Source organism: Mustela nigripes, chromosome 9 (genome assembly GCF_022355385.1).
Source record: "Mustela nigripes isolate SB6536 chromosome 9, MUSNIG.SB6536, whole genome shotgun sequence".
Classification (NCBI taxonomy): domain Eukaryota; kingdom Metazoa; phylum Chordata; class Mammalia; order Carnivora; family Mustelidae; genus Mustela; species Mustela nigripes.
Window position 1 is genome coordinate 85,446,768 of NC_081565.1, and position 26,867 is coordinate 85,473,634.

At 45.9% G+C, this 26,867-nt stretch overlaps 1 protein-coding gene across 4 annotated transcripts in view; it reads right to left on the minus strand.

The window, feature by feature from the left end:
- GLIS3 (GLIS family zinc finger 3) overlaps positions 1-26,867 on the minus strand; it is a 438,277-nt gene that overhangs the window by 306,692 nt on the left and 104,718 nt on the right. The window contains exon 1 of one of the 4 annotated variants that reach the window (XM_059411959.1): positions 6,346-7,247. The exons of the other annotated variants lie outside the window; for them this stretch is intronic. Within the exon in view, the coding sequence (XP_059267942.1) occupies positions 6,346-6,367 (22 nt within the window). The 5' untranslated portion in view covers positions 6,368-7,247. Of the gene's footprint in view, positions 1-6,345; positions 7,248-26,867 lie in introns of those variants that run through there. 4 annotated transcript variants of the gene reach the window in all.

Here is a 26,867-nt window from a genome sequence, read left to right on the forward strand (position 1 = left end):
GAGTGTGTGCTCCGAGGTGTGCGGGCCCACCGACCGGCCAGACGATGCTTGCTTACCGTCTGATTTCACAGGGTTAAAGCAGGGGAGTGATCTGCGAACGTGAAGGGGTTCAAGATGCAATTCTTACGTGGGCTCTGTTAAGACAGGGCTTCCCCCAACAGTAAGAAAGGCCGGGAGCAGAGGAGGGGCGGTGCACACTTGAATGGGAGGAAGCCGCCTCTGTCCCCCTTGGTCAGGTCGTATTGATGGAGCACGCTCTGTGGGCTTGGTGCCGTGCTGCCAGTGGAGCCTCAGGCCGTTGAGCTTCCCCACAAGAGCTTCTGACCAGCTGGAGAGAATTTTAAGCAACACGTGCAACAATGAAGAAACACCCGATCTTCAGCTGGGTCGCCGTGCTGCTGAGCACACGCGGAGTCCAGGCCAGAACAAGATCTGCACGCACCAGAGGGGGCGCTGTGGAGCAGTAGACCCGGTCCGGGCCCCTGGACGCTGCGCGGGCCAGAGGGGCGGAGGGCAAGTGGCCGGCAAGCAGCGTGGGCGCGCGGCGAGAAAAATGCTAGGGCCAGAAGGGCTTCACTCCCCAGCCGCGTGACCTCGGGCCAGTTCCTTAGACTCTCTGTGCCTCTGTTTCCTAACCTGGAAAATGGAGATGGGACTTGCACCTACCTCCCTAATGCTGTCTGGAGAATTAACGACCCAATGTATGTAAAACACGGAGAATAGTGCCCAGCACACAGGCTGTGTTCTGTGAGCCCTGGGTATTCCCATTCTTACTGAAGGATTCCCAGATTATATAGGACCTCCAAGGCCAGCCTCCTCGCCTCCCCACCAAAAATGCTATAGGAGGTGTATAGGCATGGGTGTGGCGAAGATCCATGAGGGGGATAGTCCAACTACTTCCCGCACCTATGGAAACAGAGCAAAGACTAGACGCAGGAAACCAAGCTAGGGAGATACTGCTATGATCTCAGGTGCAGGGCTGAGGCCCTGGGACAGGTCGGGCAGAAGCAGAGGCAGAGCAACCCCAAATGGCCTTATAAAGGAAACAAAAAAGAAGGTTGTTAAAGGGCCGTCAGAATTCCAAACTCCAATTCCAGGGCCTGTACTAGATTCCAAACCCTTCTCCAGGAATCAAGATCATGTCTTCCCCCCTCCAAGTTAACCAAAAGACGGAATGAGAAAAGGCAAAGCTGCCCAACGGTGAGGCGGCTCCCTGTATGGACCGGGGGGCGACACTTGTTGACAGGTCTTTGTCCTTGCATTACTGAACGGAGGGGAATATTAATCTGCCTTCCTTTCTCTACACACGCACACGCAAGCCCGCGCGCACACGCACACTCAACATAAGGCACTGTAGTCTAAACTACTCAATATAAACCAATGAACTTTTTTTTTTTCCCAGCATCTAAGAGCTGGTTCAGGGGCAAATCCCATTCACTCCTTCATATTAGAGATGACTTCTTAGTTCTCAAAGTCAAGGCTATATAGTTATCATTAAAAGCTGCTAGGCTAACCTTTGTTTTCCTTCAAGCAATAATTCCTCAAAACTGTCCAAAGGGACACATACTCTACGACAAATATTTTCTGTTACATATGCTACATAGGCCTGCAAGTCCAGATGGGATGCCCAGAAGCATGAGACCCAGAGAAAAGGCAGATGATGATGGAGATTACACTTTCTCACAATAAAAATTCAATCACCCATCTTCTAGAACCAGACAGTACCCAGCTTCCTATACCCAGAAGTCCCCCAGGGCTGCTCATTGTGCCTCTAGGCTGTAGATTCTGGACTCGATGCTCTAAAGCCCATTGGCAGTCCAGGAATATGGCAGGAAAATTTGTTGAGCTAGGATTTGTAATTGGTACTCCTTTGTCTGAGAGAAGTTATTCTCAGAGACCTAAAAAGTAGATACTCTTTGATGGTATCCTCTTTCCTAGTTCTGTGCAAAACCCTAAATCCACTGCGATTATCCAGGTGCTAAAAAAAGCTATGGGGACAGAGAGGATTGCCCCTGAGGAGGAAGCCAGGAGAAGGGGAGGGCACCCAAAGTCAAGGAAGGCAGTGTGTGCGTGTTGGGGGAGAGGGGGCTCATGGCTGCACGACAAACGTACAAAGGGCAGACTCCAGGTCTGCGCTCCAGCTGCAGCAGGTCCCTGCGCCCAAGCAATATACACAGCAGCAACTTCTGGCCTTGGCCAGTGGGTACCTCAGCAAGACCCTGTGGACCATGAATCAGGAAAGCTCTTAGCATGCTCTGCTCTGTACAAGGATGCTGGGATCTTGTCTCACCCTGGCAAGGCATCAGGCACCCCAGGCAAAAATGACTGAGATTAGATTTCTTGCTCATCAACAAGATGGGGTCTTGGAAGCCCATGTGTTTTGGTTTAAAATAAATAATTCAAAAAAACACATTTCTTGTACATGCATTGGTGAAGTAAATTACGAAGGTGTCTCTAAAATATTTTCACTGAGAGGGAGCCTAGTGGCTCAATCAGGTAAGCGTCCGACTCTTGGTTGTAGCTCAGGTCATGCTCTCGGGGTCGTGAGATCGAGCCCCATATAGGGCTCTACACTCAGCATGGAATCTGCTTGAGATTCTCTCTCTCCCTCTCCCTTTCCCCCTCGACCCCCAAATGAGCATGCGTGCACGTGCTCTCTCGCTGTCTCTCTAAAAAAAAATTAAAAATAAAATATTTTCAGGAGGATGACTGTTTAGATATAAATCTTAGCAAGACCACTCTAAATTCTCAAAATATAGTCCATATAATCTGCATCCAAATAAACCTACCCCATCTAGTCTATAAAATCAGTCAGTGCTTAGAGATGTGCATGTTTCAGAGTCACAGACTTGGAGAAATCAAATTACATTTTAAGGCTGAGGAGTTAGTGAGAAAATAGATCACTTTGGCAGAAGTTCACAGGTGTCCCATTCCCTTTCTTCTCTCTCATAGCTGTTAAATACTAATTAGCCAAACCTACTCTTTTAGGTACTCACCTTGTGACATATCTAGAAAAAAATAGTAGTAAAAGGGGGGTATATCTTTTCTTTGGTCGTCTTCTATCAAGCACACCACGCTTACCTGTGGGGAAACCATCTCAAGGTTCAAAAGAGATCTTGCTCCTTGTTCAGAACTCTAGGACCAAGGGAATGGACAGCTTTTTCCTTCCCTGTTTAAACACAGTGAGCACCTTTGTTTGGAAAGATTTTCCCACTACCTTCTTTCAAAAATGTGTCCGAACGGCTTGGGGGAGGGTGGGAAAACATGGCAGCTGAGATGGTTGTTATTGTACCTCAGGTGAGCCGGCGGAGGAATGAAGGTTGAGAAATCCTGCTCCATGAAGACTGGCTGCTCTGTCATCCGACACCAGCAGCACAAGGAACTGAGGTAACACCTCCGTCCAGAGGAGGAAAGAATAGAGTCCGAAAGAAATTTGTAAAGAAGACATATAATTCAGCTCGACTCATTTGTTTTTTTGACATGTAGCCTTGAAAAGAACAATTTTGCCACAGAGTCTTGGCAAATGCAAAGTGATTTTCTGATAAGTTTTAACATGCATTTTACTAAATGCGTGAAGAGAGAGTGAGGAAGAGAAAGGCCAGGTATCCAAAGACGGGGAGGCTGTCAGGTCTCTCTTTTTCTGTGTCATTTTTGTTTAGTCGGTCAAATGAAAATTCAAAACCATATAATTAGACGGTTGTTTATACATGATTAAGCATGAGCTCATTGGACTTTACACGCCAAAAAGTCAGAGATGTGGTTAAGGGCAAGAAGGAACTATTAATAAAAGGAAATAAAGCTGTAATACATTTTTCACTTATGAATAAAAATAATTCAAAGGTCTCTAGATGGAAAAAGAAAGAAAAAAAAATCAACCATGAGTAGGGGCAAGAAACCAGATAATTTTATAAATGGTTAGAATTCATGTGATATAAAACATAAACCACTGGTACAAAAAAGCTTTTCTTCTTCCTCTATGATTCTAATCCTATTTTTGCTTCTCGTAAACATAACTCACAATGAGAGCATAACAAAACTTACCTGTATTATATTTCTCTAGAATTGTTCTGGGAAATATTTAAGCAAGAACATGTTCTACATTCAAAAGAGTTACTTGTTCTCTTCATAACTGTCTTCACCAGTAATCCTCTCTGGAGAAACCAAGAGCTGGCAGCTTCCTTGAAAAAGGCAAGTGTCCTTCATTTTCTACAAATGCAGAATTTTTCTTTCCCAAATGAAGTGAGCCCATCAAAAGCAAGGTTTAATGGGCCATAAACTTCATATAGGTAAAGGAGACCTTCCCAGATCTCTCAGAGAATCTGAGATCAGAGCTTGGGGCTTTCAAAAGTAGTGAATCAACTGCTCACAGAGATCAAACACCGAGCTCTGGATGAGGTCAGTGGGCAAGTCTTTCAGATCAGGAAGAGAATGAACTGATCCAGGATCAGCCTACTTATTCCACCTTAGGTAAGATCTTCGAGCCACTACTACAAACTCCCCCTGCTGCGAATATACACCAATCGGGTCACCCCCAGAGGCCACCCAGACAAACACTAAACAAACCCCAGAGACCGTATGACTGTGTGTCCTATATTCTACAACCGAACAACTCCTTGGGTTGCCAAGGACTGGTACCTTCGCACATAACTACTGTGATATTCAGTAGAGCCTACTGATCAGAATGGGTAAAGCCCATGGGAAACCCAACAGACAGGACTTAAGACTCAGGGGGAAATGAATCTACTAACACTCAAAAAGCCCACAATTCCTAAGAAGCATAAATATTGACTTTTTCAGCCTCTGAGAGCAATGTCTCCAAGCCCTATCAGTTCCCAATCAGTCAGAGAGACCTTCCATCTCTACCACCCACGCCCTCAGCCCTCTCCTCTCCTCCCCTACCCTCTCCTGCCCCCACACCTCTCACACACAATATGAACATCAACCAGCTCTGAGTCCCAGAGTTAACATCAGTCCTGTACATACATACCTGCCCACTGAAATCTGAACACAATACTTCATTTAAAGCTATACAATAAACCACAAGGCTCGGAAACTCCCTAGAAGTTCATTTCCAAGAAACTGGGATGATCGTAGACTACATCTCTAAAAAGGCACCAATATTTGAGACAAAGCACAATACTCACAATTAATTTGGCAGTGTTAACTTACGAAGCTTTGTGTATTACCTATGTGTTTTGCATGACATATATACTTGTTCTAAAGATACTTTTTAATTATTGACTTCATTTGGTCAAATAAAGTTCTTAACATACTCACTTAGCTTTAAAATCCACCCAAAGCTGAGGGAAAAGTACATTTTCACAAAACCAATTCTTTATGAACCAGAAATTCAAGGCTTCTTGTTTATAACACTGAAGAAGAAGGCTCTTCCTAAATTAGTATATATTGATTATTTGAAATAGTTTAATATCTACTATAGTTCCAGATAAGAAGTGCGATAATTTATTTCTAAACAATGTGTGGCATGTAACTTAAAACCGCTTTCCATCAATAATTAACATTAATAATTAACAAGCATAAACAACAAAAATACCTCTTGGAAATGTTTCAACCCGGCCTTTTCCTCATTCCACAGCCTGCCTGTTGCCCCCCTTACCCTCTATGTGGGGTTAATAACTAAACTTCCCTCCTCTCTGACATGCAACACTACCCCGCAGCAATCTTCCCAAGAATGTGTGCACAAATGCATAAGACGGAAAAGAATAAAAGTCTTACAAAGTCACCTGAATCTGGCAAACAGATTTCTAAATTAGCATCTGCGGTTACAATCCCCTCCACAGTGAATTCGATTTTGCTCCAGTACAGAAATTCACCCCAAACACCTACGCTCCTACTTACAGATGGAATGTCTTATGTCTTTAATCCAGGGATTAGCCTCGTAATAAAAATTAAACAGCCCTCTAGATAAACAGCGGAAGGGGAGGATAAGGCAAAAACTGCTCATTTAAAGCGAGGCCGGAGCCAGCGTGCCAGGATTTTATTTGGCAGCGGCTGTGAAGAGCAGTCAGTTTGACTTTTAGAAACGACTTTGCTTTCCTTTCTACGCGCTGACTGTCTGCGGAACAGCATCTTCAGCGTCTAACGCACCCTTACACCAACGGTGCCCCACCGGCTGCCTCTGACGCTTCGCTGGCACCTGCCCTAGCGCTCGGTGTTCACGTTTCTAAGTGCACGGCAAGTCCCCTCTTCCGGCCGCTCGTTCCCGCAGCAAACGGAGCACAATGCAGGGCGCACCCTAAGTTCCTGACGTTCCGCGTCAGGCTGCCCCGTGACTCCTCGCAGCGGACACGGGCTCCGCCAGCCCTGACCCCTTCCTCCACGTACCTCCGACCTCCTCCGTCCACATGGTACGTCACCATTGCTCCTCCTGAAAACTGACCAGAAGCCTCAGCAAATCACCGAGTGCTTAAGCTGTTCATGTTCCCAGGCTGTCTGGTCACTGACATTTAGACGGGCTGGAAGTCGGAGGCCCTCCCCCGGGGGGAGCTTCCGCACCAGAGCCAGGGTCTGCTTGTGGAAAGGTGTGGGGGGCAGAGGTGTTGCCACCTTTCTCTTGGCTGGGGGCCTCGGGCAGCTGTGCAGAGTACTTTGCTTAGATTTCCAGGGCTACCTGGCTCTTCGGCTTCACAGTGTCCCGGCGGGCACATTCAGGGACAGCTAGGACGTTTAGCAAAGGCTGGTGTGCCGAAGAGAAAAGCATCTGACAAGTGCAGCCAAGGAAACAATGTCTCCCTTCAAGTGGAAACGCGGGTGAAGTCAGCCAGCCAGCGCTGGCCGCACAAACAATGCTGGGCAGGTCATTAACTTGCCTGGTTCAGACGGCCGCGATGAGCTCACCCACCTTTCTGGAAGTGCTGTTTTAGCCGCTGAGTTTATACAAATAAAACCCATAATTTTCTAATGGCTAAACTAGGAATGTGTTCGAAAATAGCTAAGGCTCTGAGAACCCTGCCGAAGCCACACGGGGAGCGCACGAAGGTGAGTCTGCAGTCCGAGGTTCAAGTTTGCAGACATCTTTCTAATTGCTGCGTAGGTATCACCTCGAAAACAAGCAACCACAAAAGCAAATGGGATTTTTTTTTTTTTTTTAAGTTAGGTGATTCCTGCTGCATTGTGTTTTCTCCTTCTCTTTTCCCTTTTTGCAAAAGAAAAAGGTAAGTTAGTTGTTAACTACACAAAGGAGTTAACATTTAACTTGAACACCGAGAGCGCTTTAGCTCTCACTCCCTCCCGCCTCTTTCTTATTATAGTGAAAAGAAGTTCAGGAAAACTCTTACTAATTATCGCAGATCCTGGATGGGATCTGACTACATCATTTCGCTCGCAGCACTCACAGGAGGCCCCAGGTCCTTGGCGGTCCAGAATCCAAGCCCACCCCTGCTCCCACCCCCGACCAGACAGACTACACCTCCCAGCACACACAGTTCCGCCCTCTGGATGCAGTGAACTGTTGGCCTGGTCACCTTTTCTGTGAAGCCCTCTATGGAAACAGAGTCTAACACACTCCTCTCTCCTTCCCCTTCTCCTTAGCCACTCAGAAGCACCAGGACGGAGGTGTGGGGTTACTCAGATATCGACACGGTGATCATATTTCCACACCAAGACCTTGCACTCTTATTTGCTGCTGCTATTATTACTACTATTAATGATAATACATCTACACACCAAAAACACAAGAGAGCTGACAGTAACGGAAGGCTTGCTTGGCACCGCGGAGGATATGTGGCGCTCTGCCTGGGTGAACCCACTCACCTTGGGGCACAGTTCTGATCATTACCAGCCCATCTGACAGAGAAGGCAACCTGAGGATCCAAAAAACACAGTAACGTGAGGAGTGAGGAGTCAAACCCAGCTAGTCCTGCTCCAAATCACACAAGGATGCCGAAGAGTGCATCCCTTATTAGCCATCAACCTCTACACAATGGGACAAATACTACTAAACTGGGGAGGAGACAGGACAACTGGATGCTGAGTCTTCTCCCAACCCATGAACACTCAGCACCACAGCCTCTCACACCCCGGTTTCCACATGTAAGCAACAGTCAGGAATGGTACCTTAATTTGCACTGTTTGGGGGCCACAAATGGGGTCATGAGTGTGTGCAGAAACAGGGGACACTCTTCTAACCTCCACAGTACTGGCTAAATGTCCTTTAGGTGCTCCTTCTCACTCTCAGGAATTTGGGGTGGATAACATCACCTTCATTTGTTCACTCATTCATCCCGTGGTTGAACAGCATGGTAAGAGCAGCAAAAACACAGAGCAAGACAATTACAGCACACACTCCATGTCTGGTGGAATAAGGTGAGACCACAAGGCTGTTGGGGACACTGAGGAGGATGTGATGGTGACAATGACCGTGATCTTCAGGAACGTGATACGAAAATACTCACCTACATACATCTCACTACTGAAGGGACTGACTAATGTTCTCTTTGTTGAGCAGTTCTGAGTGCACACATTCATCGAGTATATACCACATATATACCAAATAAGAACATGAGAGGTGTGTGTGCACGCACTCAGACATATACACACACACACAGAGACAAGCACAATTACACAATGCGTCAGGTGCAGCAAGAAATAAATATGAGGTACCCTGAAGGGGCAACCTCCCACCCAGCCCAACATTTCATAGGGACCCTTTCTACTAGAAACCAGCCTATCCTTAGGAATACAAATAACTTTAAAGGGGATCTTTTCTTTAAAAAAAAAAAAAAAATCCTGCCTCAGTGGGGTCCCTGGGAGGCTCAGCCGATTAAGTGTATGCCTTTAGCTCAGGTCATGGTCCCGAGGTCCTGGGCTCGAGTCCCACATTGGGCTCCCTGCTCAGAGGGGAGTCTGCTTCTTCCTCTCCCGCTGCCCCTCCCCCCACTCATGTGCATGCTCTCTCTCTCTCTCTCTCTCTCTTTCATTCTGTGTCAAATAAATAAATAAAATCTTTAAAATTCTGCCTCAGTAACACAAGATTTTATCTTTCAAAACTGCACTGACATGAAAGCAGAGTGTCATCAGCTGTCACCTGTCCCTAGGCATGAGGCTGCTCCTGTAAAAATAGTCACGGAAGGAGGAGAGAGATGTGGAGGTAGAGGTGGGTGTGGTCAGTGGTATGGAGACATGGGGGGACAGGCCCGAGGCCAGTCACAAGGCCAGGAAGCCAAGTTTGGTCTGTGGCTATGCAACTGTGTGAACTTGACCAAACCCCTGAGACTAAACCTCCCTGTCATGCCTAGCATGGTGAGATCATATAAAAAATAATCTAGCCCCTAGCTGGGCAAAAACCAGATGCTTAGCAAGGGCTAATTTCCTTTCCTACGTGCAGATCACAAGGAGAACCTTTTATCTCTCACAGTCTAAAAGACTAACTTTAAACCAGAATAAATAATGAAATCATTTCAAGGACTTCCTTCATGAGAAAAGATGCATCCTTGCTCCCACCATGCTCTGAATTCATAAATTTACATGCCAAGAAGGAATAGTTTCCAACCTCCTTATGATACAGGTGGTAAAGTTCAAGTCCAGAGAGGGAACGTGACTATCCCCAGCACACACGGCTAGTTAGCGGCAGAGTCAGGACAAAAATTCCAGGAAGTCAGGTGCCTAACTAATCTCCTTTTCTACGGCATCCTACTATTTTCATGGGACTGTCAGTTATAAATGATGCTTAATGGTGCAGATACCTCTGAGGCAGTTTACAATGTCTTTCGCCTTCAAAATAGAATGGCGATGGCAGATGGCGGGGCTCCTCCTACACAATGAAAACTGAATTGGGGACAGGAGCAATCAGGAAGAGATGAACAGTTGGAGGAGAAAAGGAGTAAGCCCAGAAAAGGGCATCAGGAGTGACAAGGGACACAGAGACCCCCGACCTTACAATGATGCCTAAAGAGAAATCCCATTTCCATCCAAAAACTGAGTCTTTCAGTGCCCCCAGATTTCTCCTTCCCTTTGTCCACAAGCCTAAAGGATACAAAAGATACCACTTTCCCAGATCAGACAAAATCTATGAGTTTTCAGGAACGAAGAGAAATGAGATTGTTTCTCTTCAATAGTTAAAAAAAAAAACAAAAAAAGGAGGTCCAGTTTGAGTTTGCTTCAATCTCTTAAACCTTGGGTTTTAGCTGAACCACAGATGAGCCCCAGCTTCTAGTGGGACCAGCGCCTGACTCTCCATCTGCCCCAGGTAAACGTGCCCTGGGACCAATAATCAGGCTGCTCCAGGATAGCAGGCATCTAGTTAAGGAATGGGGGGGAAATCTAATTTCAACATATCAAACTTGACAGCATAAGTTTTTAAAAGACTCCTATCTCCAAGAAAGTTTATAAGCAATGAGCGAGGCTATAAGTCAATGATCATGTTCTGGAATAATAATAATTGCTGAACAACTGTCCAGTGAGCAACCATGCACCGAGGAGGTTCCTTTACATGTGGCCTTTCTGTCTCTGTCTTTGTTCTGAGGCAAAATTCTGCCTTCGGAGGTCCGAAATAAAGAAAGTGCTCTTCATTATGTCCATGAGTTCGGATGGAGTCCCCTTGGCACACAACCCTGCCGGTAATGAATCACAAGAATCTTCTGTTCCTAGTTAGACCTGCTCATAGCCTCTCCAGCTGGAGAGAGCCTCAGCTGAAGTCCCCAAGGAAAGGAGAACCTCAGGGGTATTTGGGGCTAGGATGCTCAGTCCTCCTTGGACTGAACTCTTACCTAAGGCCTCTCAAAAAAAAAAAAAAAAAAAGAAAGAAAAAAGAAAAAGATCAAAAAACTTCATGTAAAACTCTATCTGACAAGTATTTATGGGACGCTCAGTTCACACAGGGCTTGTCCACCTGGAAACCGGAACTTCGACCCTTCCAACACCATTCACCCATAAAGAGTGTGTTGGCCTCAAGAAGGCAGAGCGCAACTCACCCAAAGGAAGAACTTTCTAGCAAGCAGAAGTGACTTGGGGACGCTTTGTGAGGCAGAGTTCTTGCCCCGGGAAGAACGCACAGACAGGTTGCCAGGACACTGCAGACGAGGCCGGGAAGAGGCTGGGAGGCAAGGTTCCTAAACTCATTGCCAGTGCTCTGCGACATCCCCAGAGGCTTTAAAACCCAGTGTGGCGTTCTCAATTTTTATGTAAACCATGAAGATTGTCAATACTCTCATCCAAAGGCTAATTTTGTGTGTGCTGCTTTCTTCTCGAGACTGCTACGCTATGTGACTTGAGGCAGGTAAACTAACTTTTCTAGGTCTCAGATCTGTCATCATTTACATGAAGGCAAGGGATTAAGGAACCTCCCAAGTTCCTTCTAGCTCCAACATTTTCTGAGTAAATACTGAGTTTACTCTCCACACCTTCCACCAAATTAAATTTCAGGAATTCCATCTACCTATAAAATGCAACAGAATGTACTAAAAATCACCCTATGTAAAAAGGAAATTCGATCAGGCGACAAGTCACAATGTAAATAGGGCAAAAGCAGTAGATTTCTTATATATTCTCAATTATGAGTTTTAAAGTGTGAAGGGAAATTACTTTAGGGTAAAAATACCTAGGAATAGCAGGTAATATGAAGAAAACTCCTTTTTTTTCTGAAGACATGAATAAATACAGACATATACGTGTTCCGAGGTGCCAAAACTAATAGAGTGTGTTGACTTTTCTAAACTGTTTCATAACCTTAATCCACAGTTTCTCAGCCTCTTGCTACTGACATTTTGTGCCAGGTAATTCACATGTGTGTGCGTCTGAGTGTGTGTATGTGTGTGTGTGTGTGAGTGTGTGTGTGTTGGGGAGAGGGTACCCTGGACATTGTAGGGTGTCGAGCGGCATCTCTAGCCTCTACCCACTAGATGCCACTAGCACTCCCCCAGTTGTGACATCCAAAACTAAAGTCTGTCCAGACATTGCCAAACAACTCCCGCGGACAACATCATTCAGGTCAGGAACCATGATTGATTGCGAAGTGCTAATGTGCCCTTCCTTACTCACTACCTTGACAACGGATTCTAAAATTCTTCTGAAAGAATGAACTCTGCTAACCGTCCAAGAGGCTTTGAAGAAGAAAATAAATACACTATAGAGCTAAGAAAGTAAAAATTGTGAACACTGAAAGAAGGCTACAGAACTGGAGAAAAAAACAAGAGAAGCAAAAGGTCATGACCTCAGATACCTAATAAGTCAGCACACAATGGCGCATTACACATGAGCCGAGGGAAGGAGGCTGTTCAGTTTTCCATAGTAGAGCAATTCTCTGTTGTTCGGGGGGATAAAAGCTGAATCCTTATGTTCTGATTATGTATTGCTACATAACAACCCACCCCCAAATTTACGGCCTTTAAAGCAACAATTTATTAGGACCTTGTATGATATGGCCAGGGTTGGTTGACTGGGCTCGGCGGCGTGCTTCTCACTCCGGGCCTCACGCACTGTGGCCGGATGTCAGCTAGAGCTGAAGGGGGGACTGCGTAGACTTCTCACGTGCTGGCTGTCAGCGGCAAAGCCTCCTCACGGCCGCTGCAGAGCATGGGGACTTCTAACAGCATGGCAGCTGACTTCGAAGAGGCCGTTCTCAGGCCGCTAAGGACTACTCCTGCAACAGGTACAGCATGACTTCGGCCATATATGATTGGCCAAAGTAATCTGGGATTCATCCAAATTCAAAGACAGAAGAGGAAGGAAGGCCGCCGGCAAACTCAACCACAGACAACACATGGAATGGGAGAGAGAGTTCTAGCCATGGGTGGAAAAATCTAAGCAGGTGTAACACAATACCAAAATAAGTTCCTAGGAAAACTCAGAGCTGCATATTAAAAATAAAACATACAACAACTAAAAGAAAATCCATGAGTTCTTAAACATTAGGATCCAGAAGGCAAAGACAGAACTGCAAATATAGTTTAGCTCAAAACGCACCAAAAGCAAAAAGAAAATGCAGACCAAAGACTAATAATCTGCCAGCGTTCCATGTAACAAAGGGTTAAGGGCTTAACCTATAAAGAGGCCTTAGGAATCAATAATAAAGACAAACATTCCTATGGGGGAAAAAGGCAAAGGTCATAAAAGAAAACCCAGTAGACAAGACATAAAGTGCACCCTCTCAACTCTACTCCTAGATTGAGTGGGGTATGAAGTGTGATCTGACCCATTTGGGAAGTCACTTGGTAATACAATCAAAAGTATTTAAAATGTTCATCTGACCCAATCATCTACCAACATTGTAAAGGTATTTGTGCTAATAAGAAGAAAGCGAACTTGATTAAATAGAGTACACTTCCCACATACATAAAAAATGTCTGTTGTACTTAGAAACTGTATCTTCAAAGAATCCTGAAGCACATGAGGGAATGTTCCGAACAACGTGGGGTAAGAGCATGCAACACTTTACTTAGATATTAATCATTGCTATTATCTGTTACAAAACAGTCACACATGTTTATCTCCTAAAATATTAACAATGGACAACTATGTGTCTGAGGAATACTGGAAGGTAATTTTATTGTATTCTTGGTTTTTTTTTCCCCCTCAGTATTTAAAAATTTTCTAGATAAACATGTTATTTTTATACTCAGAAAAAAATAATAGAAAAACACTACTTAAAAAAATACCTGTACTGGTGGGAAAAAATTGAAAAGGTCACATTACAAAGTTACTGCTGAGAGACTAGAAAGCCACAGTAGAAGAATAATGACTGTGACATCAGTGGTGATTACACCTGGAGCCACTGACCGGCCACACAGTCCATTTCGTCTACAACCAAGTCACTTTCCCAGATTTGTGACCTGGCCGTGGTGTAGATTCTCATGTCTGGTTCAGTATGACTGCTGTAGAAATTCTTCTCTTTCCCCTTTTAATATTCAGCCCATTTGTTTTCTTTGCTAAGCTCAAAATGTTTCTGTTTCTGTCTTCAGAAGCCTTTCAAATGATGACATATTTAGGAACAATTTATTGTCACACATAGGAAAACAATGGTCAACAATAGCCCCTGCCACTTTTTAGCCAAATCCTCCTGAATTTCAGAGGGTCCAAAGTCAGCTACAGCCTCTACTGTTCCTGCAACTCCAGGGGCCTTTAGGGTACAACTCCCTAATCCCCTGGTTTGCCAACTTGAGTGTGTGATCAGAACCCCCAGAGGGCCTGTGCAAGCACAGGATACTGGCCCCACCCCAGAGTTTCTAGGTCCGCAGGCATGGGGTAGAGCCTGACAAGCTGCAGTTCTAGCAACTTCCCAGGTGATGCTGCTGCTGCTGATCTGGGGACCCCCACTTTGAGAACCACAGGTGAAGCTCAAAGGACAAACCAAGCATCTCCCCACCATGAGCTACAGCTGTTCATTTACCTCTATGATTCCCATTAACATATATTATTTGGTGTTTGCTGATACATTGAATGATTCACAACCCAAGTGAATCCCAGGACCCCTCACTCCAGTTTCAGATGGAGTGATCTCTTCAAAGACACAAACCTTGGCGCCTTTGCTGCCATGGCTCTCTGTCATCCCCCTTCACGGATAATCCTTATGCCCTTTGGCAGCCCAAAGCCTTCCTTCGGTCTTGTACTCTCCCACAGAACAGAACAAACTCTCCCCAGGGTTCCCACAAAAATAATGTTCTTCTTGGGGAACCTGGCTGGTGCAGTCAGTTAAGGGTCCAACTCTTGGTTTCAGCTCAGGTCACGATTTCAGAGTCATGAGATCCAGCCCTGCAGGGGGCTTACGCTCAGCGGCCAGTCTCCTTAAGCGCCACTCTCCCTCTCCCGCTGCTCCTCCCTCTGTGGGCTCTCTCCCACTCTCCCACTCTCTGTCAAATAAATGAATCTTAAAAAAAATAAAAAATAGGGTCTTCCCTCCCTTCTCTTCCTTCTTCCGCTGTTCTCTCCCAACCATACTAACCTATGCCCACTCCTGTTCATTTCCCCTTGCTATTTGTTGAGAAAAATCCCCAAACAGGGGGAGCTGGGTGGGGATATACCCTGGGAAACCATAGGATTTCTTTATTTCCCAGCAACACTATGTTCTCCTTACAGAGGAGAGGAGAGAGGAGCACTCAATCACACAGGCAGTTGATTATTTTTGTCCCTGTAGCACATCCATCCCTGCATCCGTTCGGTATACGTGGGCCAGGTGTCCAAGGTGTCACGGGCCCTGTGTTAGGGATGGAGAATATGCAAGCAAAAGGAGGCTCGTTCAAGAGGGCACAGGGGCAGGACAATGTTCTGTGGACACATGGAGGGGTTGGCCCGAAAGATGGGAGTTCAAACCTGAATTTTATCCCTTAAAACCCACTGGCAGATTCCAAAAATACCTTCCCCAGAGCTTAAGTCTTTTGATTTTGCCCCCTTAAAATGCACACGTCCTTGGTAAGGGCAGCTCTTTAAGTTGCCAAGGGTCACGCCTACATATGAGTGAAGTTTCGAGTCCTTATCAGGTAAGAAGAGCCCGGGATACAGAAATGTGTGTGTGTGTGTGTGTGTGTGTGTGTGTGTGTGTGTGCGTGCGCGTGTGCATGTGTATGTATGTTTTAAGGAAGAAAGGGGTACAGGATCCCTCCCTGGTTGTGACCTCTCAGAAGGGTGTCCCTGACAGGCCGCTCCCCACCCCGGTCGCCATCTTGTCTGCAGTGGTTCTCCAGCTGTGCTGCCTGAACCAACAGTGTCAGAAATGCAAGTCCTCAGGCCACATCCCAGACCCACAGGATCAGAAACGCTGGGGGTGGGGCCACCCACTGGCACTTTCACGGGTCCTCCGGGGACTGCTGACCTGGTCTGGAGTTGGAGAACTACGGCCCTCACACTCAGCACGGTGCCTGCCTCTCCACCATTAGTACGTACTGTTCCTGTGGGTCTTAATGGTTAGCCAGGCTCCTTTGTCAGCGTTAAGAACGTCATTTTCAGAAATGCAATTATAAACTACTCATGAAGAGCTAAGTTCTGTGATAACGGGGCAGAGAGGAGGCGCCTGTGCCTGAGGAGAGAGCCAGTGGCTACGGAGGAAGATGGTCATTGATAAAAGCCAATGCTAAGAGCCTTGTTCAGGTAGGTCGTCGGCCTTCCCAGCCAGTAGAACCTATAATGGCCTCCAAAGCAGGGGCAGTTTTGCCTTCTTTTGTACATTCTCGGAGCCCTCAACGGGGCATGTCTTCACACGCAGTTGAAAAGGCCCACAAGATTCCCGTTGCACAATGAAATGCTCAACTCGAGTTATTTAGCATCCTTGGTCTCTCTGCGGAGGGGAGACGGGGGGAAGGGAGACGCATATTTTTAGAACCAGGGAACGATTTATCATTCAATGAAACAGCACAGACAGAGGCTTAAATCAAGTGTGTGGAAATAATATGTTGTTATTACTAGTCTTAACTCTGCTAAATTATAACCTATAAACCCTGCAACGCTCGACTGAAACATCCCAGGAAATCTAAATGGTTATTTCCTCCTTTCCTGCGCACATTCCAGGAGGATGTACTGTGCCTTCCACTACGGGTGTGTGACGAGCGTGCTGCCCGGGACGTCGGCGGAACCAGGCACGATGGGTAAGCACACGGCCCACATCACGTATGTGTTCTGGGAGCCTTTATGTGCACTTAATTAGTTCAGCTATTGCTTTCATGGTTCATTTGGAAGCTTCATGCTTCATTAAATATCAATAAATTTTATCCTCAAAAAACCTTTTCAGTAAAAATACGATTGTCTCTTCCAGTGATAATCTTGTTAATGGAAGTATATATTGCTAGCATGTCTGTCAGCAGCGACAAAGCTCTGCATTGCCATGGTTGCGGGACCCTGAAGTAAAATGCAAATCCTCTTCCATAGTTTAGAACACATGCCTCATCCACACATATTTTCTTACAGTAGGGGAAAAAAGTCTTTTTTAACTTTCCCAAAACGATGCGTCTTTTAAGCTTCTATTTTTATTTTGTCAAGAATGCCTACTTCTGTTTCATAAGCTCCTTTTATCCATTACATCAATTCCAAGTTCTCTTTATTGGAAAGACAGCTTTTAGCAACTTTTCACCACATGAAAGAGAAGTTTTCAGGAAACAGGTGTTCTTCACTTTCCTGAAACATGCGTCCGAAGAGGGCAGGGGTCACGATGAAGGCCGAATCCCTGCCAGGTGTTAGAGTCGGCTCTCCCAGGGAACCATCCGGGCTTCTCACCGCAAGCCAGGAGCAAGTGCGTCCGGCTGGGGAGGGTCAGCATGACGAAGGAACAGCTTCACGTGCCCAGGCAGAAACAGCACCCGCCGACGGGCCTCCCCCGCCTGCCAGGTTCAGCTCGCATGGACGTAGCCCCAACCTGCTCAGTCAGGGAAGTGGTCACCCGCTTCCTCCTTTTCCCACAGCACTTTGTTAACGTGCCCGTTATAGAACGGGTTATCATGTGGTATAGTGATCTATCCATCCATTCAACAAAAACGTATTTCTACGGATACGGTGGTGAACAAGAAAAGTAAGATCTGCTTTTCCATAAAATGCACGTTCGAGCGGTGAGGAGATGCACGAGGAGACGGGGGAATGAATACAGGAACGAGCTCATTTCCAACAAGAAGTGCCACGAGAGAAAGCAGGTAGAGGGGACTCCGAATCAGGGAGGGCTGGCGGGGACTTTGGACTGAGTGGCAGGAGGCCCGTGGAAGACACAGCTCATACCCTGAGACTTGAGGGTGTGAAGAAAGCAGCCACCAACCAGGAGGCTGATCCAGCCCGGGGTGTTGGACGAAGGGAAAGAAAACCAGGCTGGCTGCAGTGTGCTCCGCAAAGGGGTGCTTGGTACCGGAGAAATTTGGGGATGACGTGCCAATCTTTTGACTTGAGACTATGAGCTCCCGCAAAACAGGGCCTGTGTCTTTCCTGAGCCTGCACCTCCGGTCCTTACTCTCATATCTGACTCACGGCCAATAAGCAATGTGTGGAATGAATGAACTGAGTGAGCCACTGCCCAAGGTCACAGGCAAAATCCGCTGAAAACATTTTTCTATTGCTTTGCACCTTCTGCCTTCTCTCAGCCCTCTCTTTCAATACAGACGATCACGTTCTACCTTTTCTATGCAAAGATAACATACCATGTACTCCTATGGCTGGGGAAGCTTCTTTTCGTTATTTTTCCATCAGAGATGATAAATGTGGGCCTAGATGTCCATGCGGTTTCCCTGACGGCTCTTGTAACCAAGAGTGAAATACATTCAGGAGGGAAGAGCAGGAGTTTTAAAAGGGCAGCCCAACAGGTTTTCAAAAAGCAGCTCTGAAGGGTTCAGACTCCTGCCCTACGATCAGTGTATTTATATGGGGCTTTGATTCAGCCAGTAACAGCCAACCAAGAGTGAACATTAATATTTATGTCACCACTGCCATCATCACCATCATCTCTTTGAACACAGAATAATATAAATGAACTTTTGCAGTGGGCTTTATTATCATGACGGATGAAAAGAAAGAGAAGAAGGAGACAGGCTGCTAGAAAACTTCCATTTCCACTCTACAAAACATGGTCAGTCCTTCCAAAATTGGTTTCTGTTGCCTCCTCTGTTTCTTCCTCATAACAAGCATGGCTGATGGGAGACAATTTCTGAAAAGTGGATGAATGAATTCTTGGTTTCATTTCTTCCCAACAACTCCCAGTGGTGATAAGGAATGGACCACGTTGGCCGTGACAGGCTTCAAGACCACCACAAATCCAGAAAGCCAATTGTGACCACATTGGATATGTGTGGGAAATGCAAAACTCGCTGGATTTATGCACACCAGTAAAAATTCCAAAGGGGCCTGATGCCAGGAAAATGCCTTATTTTGTCAGAAAGTACATCTCCCACACAGCAGCAGGTCTGGCGTAGCTGGAGCCACATGTTAAAAACAAAGCAAAGTGACATGTGATATGGGCCTCACCGCCTGATGACAGAATTCACGAGCTGTCTTCACTCTGAGCTTTTCTGGAACAAACTGAGTCCACATAGCCTAAGCCTGTTTGACGGCTTTGTCTTATGATCATGCTGTTTTCTGCAAAGTTCTTGCCTTTTAGGTAAAGAAGACTTACTTTTCTTATTACAATTTCAAGACTTATCCCCAAATTACCAATTCGCAAATGATAATCTCATTCTAAGGAACTCTGTACCTTCCAATCTATTCTATAACCAAGTTAGTGTTTTAGACATACTAACCCTTTTCAACTTCTGGAAGCATGTATATGACTTCAAAAAAACACTCATGTTGGCTGGTAAAGCAACAGTGGCACCCCTCCTCATACTCCCGGTGTGGGCTACACCATGGGTAATCATCGGAGTCTACAGTATGCTGGTTTTTTGAAAGCCATGTTTTTAAAAATGTCGGCCTAAAAATCTCCTTTTTCGGTCAGATTTTTTGCTTTGTCACCTCCATGACACCTGCTCTGACCTGCAGCATAAGAGTAAGAAGCTTTACTTACTCCGGGCAGAGGAGCCTTGATGGCAATACATGGCTTCCAAACACCCCTTCATGGATTCTCTGTATTTTCTTTTCTCCCTTAGTATCTGTCCGTCTCCCTCTCGTCTAGCCCTGATTATTATGGTTTAGAAACAGGTGCTTTTCGCGCTGCATTGGTTTCCTAGGGCTGCCACAGGAGAAGTACCACAGACCGGGTGGCTTTTAACAATGGAAATGTATTCTTTCGCAGTTCCGGCGAAAAGTCCTAGCCAAGGTGTTGGCAGAGCCTGTGCTCTCTGAAGGCTCCCAGGGAGGATCTCTCCCTGCCTCTTTCCAGCTTCTGGTGATTTCCAGCGTTCCCTGGCATTCCTTGGCTTGTAGACACATCACTAGGCTCTCTATATCTGTCATCACCTGGTGCTTTCCCCATGCGTCTTCTGTGTTCAATGCATTCTCATTTCCACGTCCATGTCCAGATTAGGCCCCACCCTAATTCAATGTGGCCACACCTTTTAAGTTGATTACCTCTACGAAACCTTATTTCCAAATCAGGTGACGTTCTGGGATTCTAGGTAAGCATGAATTTAGGGGGGACACTATTCAACCCTACACAATTGCTAAGCCAGCATCCTCTCAATTACCACCACTTGTTCCACAGAGAATGAAGGACGTTGGTATTTGAAGAGCATTACAGACAAAATAATTATTCATAAAGGGACAGTGACAGGTGACACAGTTCAATGAAGAAGTCTTCTAGGAAAAAATGCCAGCAGCTTGGTGGTTTCAGGAATGAGGCGTTCTCACCTCCGAGTCAATTACCAACAGATCCATCATGCACAAATATGTACCAAGTGACTCCAGGAAATTATCCCTTCTGGCAAAACCGACCTCTCCTCTGGACCCTGCTACCTAAGGGAGGGCTTCTTCTACCCACGTCACACACCAGCTACATGGGGACAGACAGGAGAAATGCCAGTGATATTCAGACACCACATTGGGCACCCTAGGCACATGGTATCATCACCTCCATCAGAGTAGGAAGAAACTAAAATTCACAGAGATGATGCAATCAGCCAAGTCACACAGGAGAGTTGGGATCTGAACAGAGACCTGCCTCACCTTTGCCAACTGAGCGGCAGTGCACGTATGCATGCATACACACCCCCTCAGAAACCACCATTTCATTTACCCTGTATCTGAAACACATCATTTTCTTAATCCCTAAAATATGAGAACCAGAAGACACCTAAGACATCACCTAATACCATAATTTCATTTTACAGATGAACACACTGAGGATCAGAAATGAAAACTGGATGACTTATCCAAGATCATGGGAATAACTAGGGACCACACTGGGACTGGAGCCTCCGACTCCTGGCCCTCGGCTAGCCTGGCCACATTGAGCCTCTCCGGCAGCAGGCAGGAGTCTATGCAGTAAGGCCATATCTCCCAGACAGGTCAGCGTGGTGATCTGGAGTATGGATGCGGGAATGAGACTGCACGGACTCAGATCTTGGCTCGTCACGTAGATATGTGGGCCAGCCACTTCCCATCTTGGCCTCAATATTCTGAACTGCAAAATGGAGGTCATGAAGACACAAGTCGCATGGGATCCAGGATCTAATGGGACAGCTGAGAGGATGAAATGGGCTTAGGATGGTGCCGAGCATGCAGTAAATGCTCAGTAAGGATAGCTGTTGGTAGCAGCTCTGTCGTGGGTCTATCGCTACACGATTCTCCTTGCTGTGTTACCGCAGTCCCCATCATCCGATAAAAAGCTACAAATGAGTGACTGCAGTGTTTTCATCACCGTACGATTCTAGCAGCCACAACGATTCCAAGTTCTCGTTCAAGGACACAGCGGTACAGGGATTTCTGGTCCCTCCTAATAATTAACTTCAACTGTATTTCATCATCTACTGTACGTTGATCCAACTGCCCTGTTTTCCACTAAACACAAAATGTGTGAGAGGTCTATTTCCTGGTTTTAATTTCCCTGATTGTGTGAGTCCACATTTAACTGCCTTCTTCAAATGACGGTGGGTCACTTAGAGTCCTGACAAGCCAACAATGTTGTGACACCCTGACTCCGACAAATCCTTGCTCTCTGGTCTTCTCTCTTTGAGTCTCAGGGAGGCAAGGCCTGGGAAAATTATACAAACAGCCCCAAATATTTGAAATCAGCATTGTCTTCACATGCGCATGCCTCTCCGAAAGCTTAGAGCGTTTCTCTTTCAGTTTTATTCTTTCATTAGCCCGAGGCTTGCTAATTAATTGGAATTTTCCAGGGCTTTTGTTGCCCTGACAAAGGCGAACAATGTGAAAGCTCATTCCTTCTTGTTAAAGAGGTCTATCCACCCTCCAAAGTGTAGCATGAAGAGGGAGGGGTGAGAGGGAGGATTAAGTCGACTTTGAAAGGGTTAGACTTTGTGGGTTCCTGCCCCCCTCCCCCACAGCTGCCTTCATCCTCTCCTCAACCAAACCTGATTTATGGGAAGTGACATCTTAACCATGGCTTTCATCCCTCTAAAGGAGAGGCTGCTTGGAGGGCATTATGCTGGATCTAAAATTAGATGGCAAAGAACATCCTATAAGCATGGAACAAACAATATTGGGAAGCAAAAGATACTGTATTAGTTGAGAGCGCTATTTGAGAACAAAAATTCATGGATCAGGAAAAGGAAGGGAGTAAAACCTAAATGAACACTCCCAAGCGAGGCACAGACCAGACCTAAAGGAAATAAAAAGATGCTTAATCTTGGCAAAAATAGCATAGCTTCAACCAAAGATAGCAGAGCAGCTGGAGGCTAGGAGTAGAGAAAGGGAGTGAAGAGAGATTAATTCTGAATTTTGTTCCTGGTTTCCCTTTCAAAGTGTCACGTTATGGCTTGAAACACTGGGTTACTGGAACTTGCGGGTCCCCCATGGGCTGTGAGACGTTCTATGGACAAAGGGTAAGGGAAGCTGGAGGGGCCCACGACCATGGTGACAAAGCCATTTCCAACATCGTCCCTGCCAAGCTCCTTTTTTTTTATTATTAATTTTTTTTATAAACATATAATGTATCATTAGCCCCAGGGGTACAGGTCTGTGAATCACCAGGTTTACACACTTCACAGCACTCACCATAGCACATACCCTCTGCATTGTCCATAAGCCAAGTTCCTTTTGATATAAACACCTCCTTGAATACCCAAAGCTATATATATATACACACACACATACACACATATATATAAAATATATATGTAATAAATATATAATATATAAAATATATATATAATATACATATATATATATCTCTTCTTATGCTTCTTAAAGCCATATTTATTTTCCATAAGAGAAAAAGGTTTCCTAATTTACTTGCTCATAGGTAAATGCTTATCAAAAGCATCCTGTAACACTGTACCCATACATTGTGACATGGAGCTACCCCTGGAGTTTTGTGCAGCAGAACCTGGAAGGCCTTCAAAACGTCTCCCCCTCCAGGCTGATGCCTGAAGGGCGATCACTCCAGTCACACAAGGGGCCCCGTGGTTTGGAACAAGTTACGGGTGAGGTGCCCATGCAGGCCTCTAGGCAGTGGAAGGGAGGTATGGACGTAGGGCTAGAGCCAGGCTCTGAGGGGTCAGTAAGCACAGAGTTTTCAAAGCAGATGGGATTGCTCAAGGGTCACATATCCAGGGGACACAGGATAAGAACAGGGACAGAGCTCTGACAGTCTCCTGTTCAGCAGTTCAGGCGAAAAGGAATTTGCAAAAGAAGAAGAGAAAGTGGGTTTGGAGTGGGGTTGGGGTGAGCAGGAGGGAGCAGCTTGGGACAGGAATACACCACGGTAGTTAAAGGCCCAGACTCTCAGATGAGACCACTTACTTGGCTTCAAATCGTGGAAGCACCGCTTACAGGACCTGGAACCCCAAAGCACAGAACTTCTCTTTGCTGGAAACCAGCGAAAACAGTACATCCCATAGTTGTTCTCATGCAAAAGTCACCAGCAAGGGTCTTGCTCACCTGAAGTATTCAAAAACTGTTTGGTTCTCACTAAACATGAGTCACGGCTAACAGGAATAGATACAGAAAGTCATGCGTCGCTCAGGGCACATCAGATCCTTCCCTGGAACTGCTCAGAATACGCTGAAGGATAGAAAGGAAAAGTCTTGGCCCAGGAGACATCAGGGGAGGGGGGAGTGCACCATAAGGCAAAGGGAGGCCACAGGCTGCGGAAGATGGGGGCCCCCAGACAATCTTTACCAGAAAGGAGGCCAGCGGCGTTTGGTGGCTGAGCAGGGATGTGGACAGAGACTGGCGGCGGCAGAGAGAAAGCCTGTCGTGTGGGAGACACAGTTCCAGCTCCGGACTGCCCTCGCCTGCTGCTCCCCCTTGGGAGGTTCCTTCCCCTCCCATAGCTTCAGTTTTACACACGCAGAAGGGCCCCTTGGGCCGCTCTGTGTCCTCACCACGGTTCCCTGAGTCCACGGCTGCGCTCAGCGCAGTGACCCTGGCCATGACGTTTGGGGTCCCAACAAGAAACGGAAGCAGGAGTCACCTGCAGCTCGGCCACGGGGACGGCACGCTGGGCAGATGACCCTGCTCTTCACTTCCCCCAGATGCAGAGCTGAGAGGAAGGAAAAGGAGAAAATCAACTGAATCAAAGTTGAAACCAAAGCAGTGTTTTCTGGGCACTAGTCACGCCAACAGAGCTCCGAGGACGCAGCGGGGAAGGTGCCGGTGAGAAGACGCCACGCAGCCCGCACCGATCCGAGCGCAGGACGGGCAGTGAGCTCAACCCGCGCCGCCCCCACCGGAAAGAGCAGGCCTGCCGAGCCCACAGGGAAAGGAGCGACTCCCAAGGTGCATCGACTCGCAGAGGACGCGAGGCTGCACCGGGAGCTCCTGTTTGCTGACTCAGTTTAGCAAGGATTCTACAGAAGTATGTGACTAACTGGTCAAAATCCAAATCCTGACATTTTCTCACAAGAGATTTTGTGTGGGATGTAATAGGAATGACTGACTACAGTTGCTAAATTCTTGGGAAAGCTTGGATTTCCCCATTTTCAAGGAAAGCTGAGAACACAACCAGGAAAAGAAAACAAAACAAATTAGCTCTCTATCTGCTGGAAATCCTGCCATGTGATGTCACGTATGTTCCCACATAAGCCGCACCACTCTGGGCCTTAGAGGTTCTGAGCTCTCCAAAGAGGAGGACATCATACTCATCCATAAGTCCTCAGTGCTCAACAGAGTGCTGGTACGCAGTAGGCACCCAATGTATGCTTGCAGAACAGAGTGTAAGATTTTGCTGGTGCACAAAGTGAGGATCAGAGAGATAAGGAAGTGTATCCAAGAGGGTCACCTCGCTGGTAAAAGCGGCAGCCCTGGAACTTGGACTTGGGGTGATCCGGCCCCCATGGCACATTCATGTCGCTCTTACATGGCCTGACCTCCAGATGCTTCTCTCCAACCCCAACAAAGACACTTCTCTTCTAACCAATAGACCGGCTGATGTAGGTCACACTTGGGGCTACTGCATCCTCTTGCTTACATCCTAGCTTGCTTTCAAAGTGGTTCTTCCGAGATACAATCCTTGGTCCGGGGCTCCTCTCCAGTGACCGAGCGTGGTCAGGATCTCCGAAGGCCCTGAGGAGAACACATTCTCTCAGGGGCCCCCAGCGAGGAGGCACAGAACCATGGGAAGAGCTCCCTGGGCTCTCGAGAGCTGTTCCTACCCGGTAAAAATATCGTGACTGGCCTGGTCAGTGCATTCTTTCCTTCCCTTCTTAATAGCAAAGGTTTCAACTTGCCACAAGCAAGTCAGGACCAACTCTTGTCTTTCTCTTCTCTCTCCGTCTCTCTGCCTCCTCTCGTTGGCCAATGCTTCAGATTAGCTCTCTGTTGTAAGTGATTCTCTAAAGTGTATCCAAAAATGAAGGGGTTTTCCCCTAATTATATATGTACACACATACATACATACATATCAGGTCTTTCAGACACTTTTTACTTGAAGCTATTCATTGGACTCTGTTTTTCTACCCAGAGAAGCCCAAAGCAATGAACAACGAATGATCCAAACCAGACTCCACTGGAGCAGTTCTGTATATTACATGCAAAGAAATGTTCCCACAACAAAGTCACTAAATGAATGTCACTATGCTTGAATAGAGGAATAAAATTAAATTGTGATAAAAGCAAGTTGTTTAAAGGATCTTTAGTTCATGTCTACCAAATTACCCTGAACATTATGTGCTGAACAAAGGCTCTGATACTCCTGGTATTAAGTAATAGAAACGTTTTGAGAAATAAGCCAATATTTTTACTCTAAAAAAGATTTATGTATCTTTTTCTGGTTTTATGGTATTGTGATTGTCCTCCAAACCTTTGAATCATGTCAAATTCTTTTCCAGCTGAAATTCTGCTCTACTGTGTTCTCTTTAATGCTGGAGGCCCTGTTGGGATGTCTGACAGAAAATTAAACAAGGAACTCCATGGAAATCGACATAAGTCTTTCTTTGTCCCTGGCTAGGCCGAATCACTGAAACGGTGCTATGCTTAATACAGATTCCCTAACTGGCATGTAAGCAGAAGATCTGGTTAATGAAAATCATGGTAGCCAGGTAGGAAAATATTTAATTTATAAGCGATGAGCTATTTAAACTAAATCTCGGCACTCGGATATTTTCTCCCTTGGAGTCAAAGATCATCACCACCATCTTTGATGAGGAAGATGGAGAGAGAGTAGGCTAGTCCGCCTCCACATTCCAGGCATCTCTAACCCTTAGTTAATTCTTGGCCAAGGTTCTGCTGCTGTTGACATTGTCTACTTTCTGTTCTCTGGACTTTAACCTCATAAGTGAGACCTCTACTCCTTGGCCTACAGAAGGAAAGCAGGAAGAATGACATTAAGAGTTCTACTTTGCATTCACTGATCTTTAAAAAAAAATAATAGCATTACCAGCCCCAGATTCTGGAAGTTATTAAAACCACTTAGAAAGTCTTGAGTTTACCAAGGCTTTGAGATAACTCCAAGACATTGTCAGAAGGGAGATATCAAGACGTTGCTTAGTGAAGAGAGGCAGAAAACACTAAAAGGCCTGGCTGCTAGTCTCACAGTTCCCACTTACATGTGATCCCAGATTTTTCTTCACTCCAACGGACCCTGAGACAACTGGTGAAATCACTAAATCTATGTATTAGATAATACTATATATCAATATTAATTTTCTGATTTTGATACTGTTCTATAGAGAACTTTCTTGTTTTTAGGAACTATACACTAAAGATTTTAGAACAAAAAAGTGCCATGTTACCTGCTCTAAATGGTTCAAGGAAAAAAAAAAGAGAGAGAAAGGGAATAATGGAGAGAAGTTAACATCTGAGAAATCTGAGTAAAGAGTACAAAGGAATTCTTTATACTGTCCTTGAAATCTTTGTTCTGTCAGAAATTATATCAAAATAAAACTTAAAATAGGGCA